Source organism: Oppia nitens, unplaced genomic scaffold, assembly GCF_028296485.1.
Source record: "Oppia nitens isolate AA-2021 unplaced genomic scaffold, nextdenovo-longstitch-racon4-pilon3 scaffold2_pilon_pilon_pilon, whole genome shotgun sequence".
Taxonomy (NCBI): Eukaryota; Metazoa; Arthropoda; class Arachnida; order Sarcoptiformes; family Oppiidae; genus Oppia; species Oppia nitens.
In genome coordinates this window covers 1,777,913-1,787,196 of record NW_026533210.1, presented here as the reverse complement: position 1 = coordinate 1,787,196, position 9,284 = coordinate 1,777,913, and the positions used below count along the sequence as shown (strand labels likewise).

At 22.9% G+C, this 9,284-nt stretch overlaps 1 protein-coding gene across 1 annotated transcript; it reads right to left on the bottom strand.

Annotated features, from left to right (window-relative positions):
* On the bottom strand, positions 1-8,091 carry LOC128955500 (uncharacterized). Its single transcript, XM_054301176.1, has 5 exons — positions 7,413-8,091; positions 4,723-5,011; positions 2,669-3,122; positions 673-1,074; positions 1-7 (listed from the first exon to the last, which is right to left on the bottom strand). The coding sequence occupies exons 1-5, from the start codon at positions 7,974-7,976 to the stop codon at positions 1-3; spliced, it is 1,716 nt and encodes a 571-aa protein (XP_054157151.1). The 5' UTR covers positions 7,977-8,091.
* Positions 8,092-9,284: the final 1,193 nt, after the last annotated feature.

Genomic DNA, 9,284 nt, shown 5'->3' with positions numbered 1-9,284 from the left:
TCATTTTCTGTGGGAAAAAATTAATAGAGAAAAAAATTAACATTAATTAGGAAATATAGAAATAATACAATAATAATAATAATAATATGTATTTTTTTAGAAATTTTTTTTTATATACAATAGTTTATTAAATTAAATTTTAGTAAATTAAGTAAAAAATACTAATAAAAATAAACAGTCAAACAAACAAACAAACAAAAATAAAAAATAAATAAAAATATTTGCAAACATATGCAATGCACTCACAATATCTCTATAAATATTATTTATTAATTATTATTATTAGTTATTATTATTATTATTATGACAAATCCATTACAAATTACTATTAAACAAAAATTATATGCATTTATAACTCATTTAGTTATTAGTTATTTATAACCAACAAAAAAATTATTGTTTGTTTGCTATATATATATAATTTTCTTATTTTTTCTGGTAATCAAATCAACTAAAAAAAACAAATCAATTTCTGATTTTTTTTCAATTCAATTCAATATGAAAATCAAATTCAATCAACACATTCAACAATACAATCAATCAATCAATCAATAAATAAAACATAAAAGCCATCAAAATCTAGGATTAAATTGACTTAAACTACAGACAGATGGCCGATGCAGATAACGATCGCTATTATTAATATTATTTGAATTTGAATTTATATGAAGCGTATGATTATTATTATCGGTAGGATTGAGGAGCAGGTGATCGTCGGGCGATATCTTTGTCACATTACCGACTGGCAAATGGCGCCTACAGTGTAGGAACAGGTGCTGCTGACGGCCTTTCCATTTCTGTAGAAACGGATAGAGTTGGGCCAACCAACCGGATACGGTCATAACGGATACGCCCAGCCATAGGCCGGCCAGACCGCCCAGATAGCAGACCAACTGGATGAGCGACATGGCCGGCGTATGGACATAGGTTACGTCGCTCAGGTAGTTGCTCCAGATATTGATTGTAGCGGCCGATCGGCGCATATTGATTAGCCGTTCGCCGTCGCCGCCGATGGCCCGCATAATCTGCTCGTCCGACGGATACGTACGGCTCTCGACTTCAATGTGATAGTGTCTGCGGTTATCATAAAAAAAATTAATTAATTATAAATTAAATATAAATTATTATTATTATATAAAATTGTTTTATTGCTTTATTTTGGGTAATATTTGTAAAATAATTATTATTATCATTGAAATTTAATAACATTTTAACAAACAAACAAAATATTTATTCATATATTATTTAGAAATTAGTGTAAAATACATAATTATTATATAAATATTTCTGATAATAGTTTAATTAACTTATTATTATTATTATTTTTAATTAAATGTAATTATTTTTTTATAAGATTAAAAAACTTGTTTAATTAAATTAATTTTTTTTTAATTTTCTAAACTATGAATATTATTTATAATCAATATATTATATTAGTTTTTTGGTATATTATGTGATTTTTTTTAATAGTTGTTATGAAAATATGTCTTATAATTTATGTTTAGTTTTATAATACATAGGTTGTACTAATAACTACAGTATAATTATTATTAATCAAATAATACTGAATTTATTATTAATTTATTATAAAACTATTTCAACTATTGAGATATTAACATAATTGTCAATAATATTATCGTTGCTAATAATAATTATTATCATTTAATTTAGAAAATAAATATTATTTTTAATGTTCTTCTAATAATATATATATATATATATTTGAGTCAAATAAGAAAATAACACAAATTTTTAGTTTAATAAAATAAAATACTTTTATACATTATATATAAATAATACTGTATAATATAATATGTATATATACTGTATATATCTATAGTTGTTTTATTATCAATTCACATTAGTCAATCCATAAATTAAATAAAGAAAATAATAGTCAATAATATTAAGCATTGAATTTGTTTTCATGACCTACTATTCAAGTCATTAATGATTAAGAGAGAGAGAGAGAGAGAGAGAGAGAGAGAGAGAGAGAGAGAGAGAGAGAGAGAGAGAGAGAGAGAGAGAGAGAGAGAGAGAGAGAGAGAGAGAGAGAGAGAGATTAAAATATATTAAATATATACACAGTATATATCTATATACAGGAAGTATATACAGTATAAATATATATAATGTAGAATATTCTGTATGTGTGTGTATTAAATAGATAATGCATAATTATTATGCTATAATCACATTTATGTTAATAAATAATTTATATCTAATATCTAACAATATCTAAAATAGTTTAATAATATATAAAAATTAATATACTATATATAAAATTAACGATCAATGCCAATACCTATTTGAATATAAGTATATTAAACACATACACACACACATTGCAACAAATGATTAAAACATATTTTGTAGTCTATTTTCTATATCACAGAATATTCTCGGTGTGTCCTTAAATAAAAATTATATACATATATCAGTCAATCATATCATAATCAATAATACTGTATATATAAATATAAAGAGTAATTCAAAAAAATAGTGATAACAATAATGAGAGATGAAAAAAAATCTAAATAACAATAATAATATATTAAATGAATACCAACAACAAAAAATGATAATAACAATAGCGATAAAATTGATAGTAATAATAATAATAATAATAATAATAATAATAATAATAATTTTTTTTGTGTATCCATACCTATCTATACAATCAGGTCGACACCTATCGTAACAATTATTGCTGAGCTCTTGCTGTAAGCACTCGGCTATCGATTCAAAATCATCGTAATTACAAATCGATAGATTCAGGTTAGCATTGGTTCGCCAAATGGTTATATGTATTGGCAAACATTTGCATTTTTCTTCATATATCCGAAGCATACATTTATCGATGCAATCCGATCGGCTCATGTAGTCGCTGTCCCGAGTAATATGATAGGAATAGCAGTCGGTCTGGTAGGGCGGCGGCTGTAGTATGGCTTTGGTTTTGGTTATCACAACATCGTAGCTCATACCCGGCTGTATGGAGTGTAGACAGGCCTCCGACGGTATCTTGAATGGCGGATGAACTTGTATGCACTCCCGCTGTTGGCCATCCGATATGGCCGAGTATTCATCCCGATTGAATTGGATCTGCAGTTTCATAAAGCGACCTGCGATGGTTTAGGTGGTTTAGGTGGGTGTGTGTCATGAAAATAATAATAAAAACAAACAATTTAATCATTAATTATAAGGAATTATTTTTTTTTATAAAAATTATATAATTAAAATTTATTCAATAAACTTTTTTTTAAAAATAATAATTAGCAATCAAAAAGTTTCAATAAAACAAGTTTCATAAAAATTATTATTTTGTGTCACATTAATTAAAATTTACAAATTTAATTATTTATGTTAAAATTAAATTTATTAGTATATTATAATATAAATTTAATAGTTTTTTAATGTTATACAGTATATATATATATTATTGACTTTAAATGTTTGATTTTAATTTATGATTTATATATCTTAGATAAAATAACTTTTAGATTTATTAAAAAAAATAAAATTCATTCATATATTTTGTTTTAACTATTTTTTTATTGAAATAAATTCTGGAAATTATTGATCTGTTTATACGAATAAGGCCTACAATTAAATGAATGTAATATTTTTTATTTATTTATTTATTTTTTATTTGTTGTTACCGTTAAACTATAACTATAGCTATAATATGTATGTCATTATATAAATGTAGTGTATTTTATATAAAAATGCTTTTTACAGTTAAATCTATGATATTTATTTTTTTTTTTGAAATAATAAAATATATTATATAATATATTTATTTTATTTTTTAAAAAAAAATATTATGCATTTTTTAACATGTATGGCAAAAAATGCTACTGTTAGTATTATTATTATTTATGTAAATTCAGCATTTTTTAAAAAATAAAAAATTAAATAATAAATATTTATAAATATTTATATATTATATATATATATATCTTAAGTGTGTGTGTGTTTATTATAAAATATTTTTGCAAATATAGGTTAAAAATTGATTACCAATTATTATGCATTAGTATATATAAATATATATATATTATATGATAAAATCATAATAAATTTCTAGTTTAAATATTAACTATAAATACTATATAAGACATTAAGATTATTTCGCCGGTTATCCGGTTAATAATAATAATATATTAGTTTGAGAAATACTACAATAATTTACATACAAATTTAAATTATGATACTTATATAAGTTTATTATAATAATATATTTATATATAATATATATATATATATATATATATATATATATATATATATATATATATATATATATATATATATATATATATATATATACAGTATATACCAATATGTAAATATATATGACCTAAAAAATTTATTGCACGTAACAACATAAGACATTGCAATTTTTTTTTAAAAAAATAAAATAAAACCAATAATAATAATATTAATACAGTAAATATTGCTGTAAATGTTTAGCATAAAAATAATATATATATTTTTTTTGAATAAAAACTACTTCACACACACACACACAATAAAAAATCAATGAATTAAATAAAAAAAATAAAATTCTAGTTTTTCTAAAATAATTTTTATCATTCATTTACGATAGTCTAGAAAAATGCAATTTTTTGTTTTGTTTTATTTGATACCATTCCCCCATAACATATGTATCGATATATATATATATATATACAGTAATACTATGTATACACTACTGCATACCTGAGTGAAATCGATAGCCTCTATTCACGGATATCTTAAACGATTCGCTATTATCGTAGGACATGAGTTGACTGAAAAATGTAAAACATTTTCCGTTTGCATTAATACTTTCGATAATATCCGCCACATCCTCGCAGGGAATGCCGTATTGGATAATCTCGTATAGTTGATGATGGGTTAGGTTAAGCCAATTGAGGGGCGGATAGTAGAGCCGGCATTCAATAGTGTTAACACTTTTGATACTGTTTTCCAATATCTGGTCGGCGTTGAGATCTTTGAAGGCTTGTCTCTAATAATAATAATAATAATAATAATAATAATAATAATAATAATAATAATAATAATAATAATAATAATAATAATAATAATTACAATAATTAATAGAATAATTATATTTAACAAATAGATAATTATTTTAATTATATATTAGAAAATTGTTTTTATATAACAATAACAACAAAATATTTTTGTTATTATTTTTATGACTTTTTTTTATTATTATATCGTTATATATATTATTTTTATTACAGTATCTTATGTTTGTGAAATTTATATATATATATATATATTATGTATAAGTAAATGACTCTTCAAAAAAAAGTTTATATATACGGAAACTTTTCCATACAAATATACTTATAATATAAACAGTATATAAATTTATATATATATATAAAATAAATTATTATTTATTATATACATAAAAAGTATATACATTCATATTTATATATATATTAATATGAACTGGACATTGAGTACAATGAACTATATTATAATATATAGTATAGTATATACTGTATATAAAAGTACAATAAACTATTCAATAATCAAATTTTTTTTCCTACTATTTCTATCAATTGGTTTATTAATGATATTACTGTAAATAGTAGTAAAATTACAATTTGCAATTTATAATGTACTGTACATACACTGTATATAATATTAATAGTAACCACAACAACAAAAAATAATTATTGTTGATCAAAATTAATTAACCCCAACAAAATAATTACTAACTAACTAACAACAAAAAAACTAAAATTATTATTATATTTTTAAAAAAATCACAACAAAATGTACTGTAATATACAGTAAACATGTGTCAAACATTTTACCCTTAAATGACACTTTACTGCACACACATACACACCAATCATTAAACAATTTGTTGTTAACATTTTGCAAATGTAATGTACAGTAAAAAAAATAAATTAAAATAATAACTGTTAACAAAAATTATGTTTAATAATATATATATATATTACTAATTATAAAACAAAATCTACACACACACATACATACATACATAAAAAATTATAAAGTAATTAGTGAATGTATATTTTATATACATTACACAATACGTTATTCACGTAATAATAATAATATTTTGTGTGTGTGTGTGTGTATGTGTGTGTGTGTATGTGTGTGTGTGTGTGTATGTATGTGTATGTATGTATGTATGTATGTATGTATGTATGTATGTATGTATGTATGTATGTATGTATGTATGTATGTATGTATGTATGTATGTATGTATGTATGTATGTATGTATGTATGTATGTATGTATGTATGTATGTATGTATGTATGTATGTATGTATGTATGTATGTATGTATGTATGTATGTATGTATGTATGTATGTATGTATGTATGTATGTATGTATGTATGTATGTATGTATGTATGTATGTATGTATGTATGTATGTATGTATGTATGTATGTATGTATGTATGTATGTATGTATGTATGTATGTATGTATGTATGTGTGTGTGTATCGATTAAGACAATTATATAATTAAAACAATATTAGTATTGTATTAACATAATTAACTTTTTAATCTCTCTCTCTCTCTCTCTCTCTCTCTCTCTCTCTCTCTCTCTCTCTCTAATCCAAACAAAACACTAATTTCAATTTTAAACATAATTATTTGATTATGTTTTTTTTCGTAGACTAATCACACATAAAAAACACACAAAAATAATATTTTCAGTTCACTCAACTCGAGTTCAATTCCAATGATGACTTGACTTAATTTTTCCGTCCATCAATCTCATACAGTATTTTTTTTAACTAACAGTATATTTTTTTATGTACTGTATTTTATATATGATATTATTACTATTATTATTACTGTATACTATACAGTGTATAGACTATTATTTTGAATAACTAACAGCACAGTAATTTATCAAACAATTTTGTTATTATTATTATTCAAACAATTTAATTCAATAAAAACCAATTCATAGAGAAATATTATATATATATATAAAATAATAAATGAAATAATAAAAAACATTTCCTACATTTACAGAATATTTGATAACTAGTATAATATATTAAATTCTATATGAATTGCATATATATATTATAAAATACTGTATATTTTTAACAATAAATATTTTTATTGCTATTATTCTCTCTCTCTCTCTCTCTCTCTCTCAATATATAATAGTTTTTTTATATAAATTTATAAAAAAATTTCTTAAAAATATTTATTTTTTAGTTATAATTTATCCACACAAAAACCCCCAATCTAACCCCCTCACAAAATATATAATATTATTTATATACAATATTTTATTTGTGCCCAAAAAAAATATTGCTTATTTTATTTATGTAAAACTTCATATACATTATATACTGTATATATATAGTCCTCTATATGTACAGTAGACAACACTTACATGAAACGAATCGTATATAAGCGGTTCAATGGCCGACTTCATCGATCGGTTATAGTGTATGGCCTCATCCATTGAGCGGCTAATATGCTGACCGTATAGATCGACCAGTTTTTGTTTAGTAAAATAAGTGGGCAAACAAAACGTCAGCGACGGTAGATCGATGATCGACTCCTGTTCCGTATTCGTATAGACGACTGTCCTATAACTGAAATAATGTGTACAGATATCGGTCGCCTGATAGAGAAAGCCGGCAAAACTCAGAAATACTATCGTTATTTTGAATACAATTTTACAATAGTTGGCCGTCGGTTCTATAGGACAATCGGGACAGCATCGGTCCGATTGGTTGTCATCATTGCATGTACTACCGTTACCGATGCCATTACCGCCGCCACAACCGCCGCCACCACCACTGCTGTTAATACCGGTGTTTTTATGGCTATTATAATCATTGTTGCCGTTGTTGTTACTACCGGTGCTTAGGTCGTAGGCGGAAGAGTTAATTTGATAGCTACTGTGTTCAACAAACTTTGGCCTAAAATCCCATTGCATCTCGTGATACATAAGCGCACATATAGTAGTAGTAGTAGTAGTAGTAGTAGTTAATTATAAATGATAGACACATAACACAAATACATAGATATTTATCACTTTTGTTGTTGTTGTTGTTGTTGTTTAACTATTTGATTAATTTAATTAATTATTTATTTATTTGTAAATAAAGTGTTGGGTTTATATGTTATATTTATGGGTATTATAATAGTAGTATTATTTGAGTATAAAAAACAAAACACAATTTAAACTTTTTACTTAATTATTATGCAATAAATTGACGAAAACTTAATTATAAAAACTAATTTAATATCTTATTTATTATTTTCTTAAGTAAAAAATAAGTAAAAAAAACCAATCGATAATAATTGGAAAAAATTTACACTAATTTTTGTCAATAATTATTATATATTTATCAATTTATTATTATTATTAATCAACTTTTTACGAGTATATGAAACAAACCATAGTTTAAATTCAAACATTATCATTTATAATATTATAAAAGTTAATAATAATAATAATAATAATTTTATTTATAAATATTTTAAACTTACAATATTATTAAATTATATTAAATTATTAAATTTACTAATAGTATAGTAAATATCACTAATGATATACTAGTAGTAGTATTAGTAATAATAATAGTTGTAAATTGCAAACTAATTGAAAACATATTGCCAATTGAATTGAGCAAACTTTTTATTAAATAATAATAATAATAATAATTTTAATTATTAATAACAATAATATATTTATTTTTTTATTGGTTTATTAATCAAAAAAAACTATACATTTTAATTGAATGCACAAACAATTAGAAAAAAAATTTTTTTATTCAATTATTTTTATTTTATATTAATAAACAATTTATTTATTATTATTATTATTAGTTTATAAAAACAATTTTTGAAACAATTAGACACACAAATAGAGTATATATGATAGAGAGAGAGTAGTGTTTTGTTTGTCAAATTAAAATACAAAAAATATTATGCACTTTATGTGTATCAACCAGTTATATATATTGTATGTGATTACACATTAAAAATAGTTTAAAGTTGATTAGTATAGCAAACTAATTGAAACCGACAAACAAAATGATTTTTACATCAACAACAAGAGTAACAAAAAAGTTCACAAAATAATAATAATAATAATTTAATAATAATAAAAACTCTCAGCACATACAGCACACACACACACCACTTACATACAGACACATCAATATATTTTTTTATGGTTCACCCGATAATAATATAACTGTCCTCTCTTTCAGTCTCTCTCTCTTTTCTCTCTCTCTCTCTCTCTTTTACA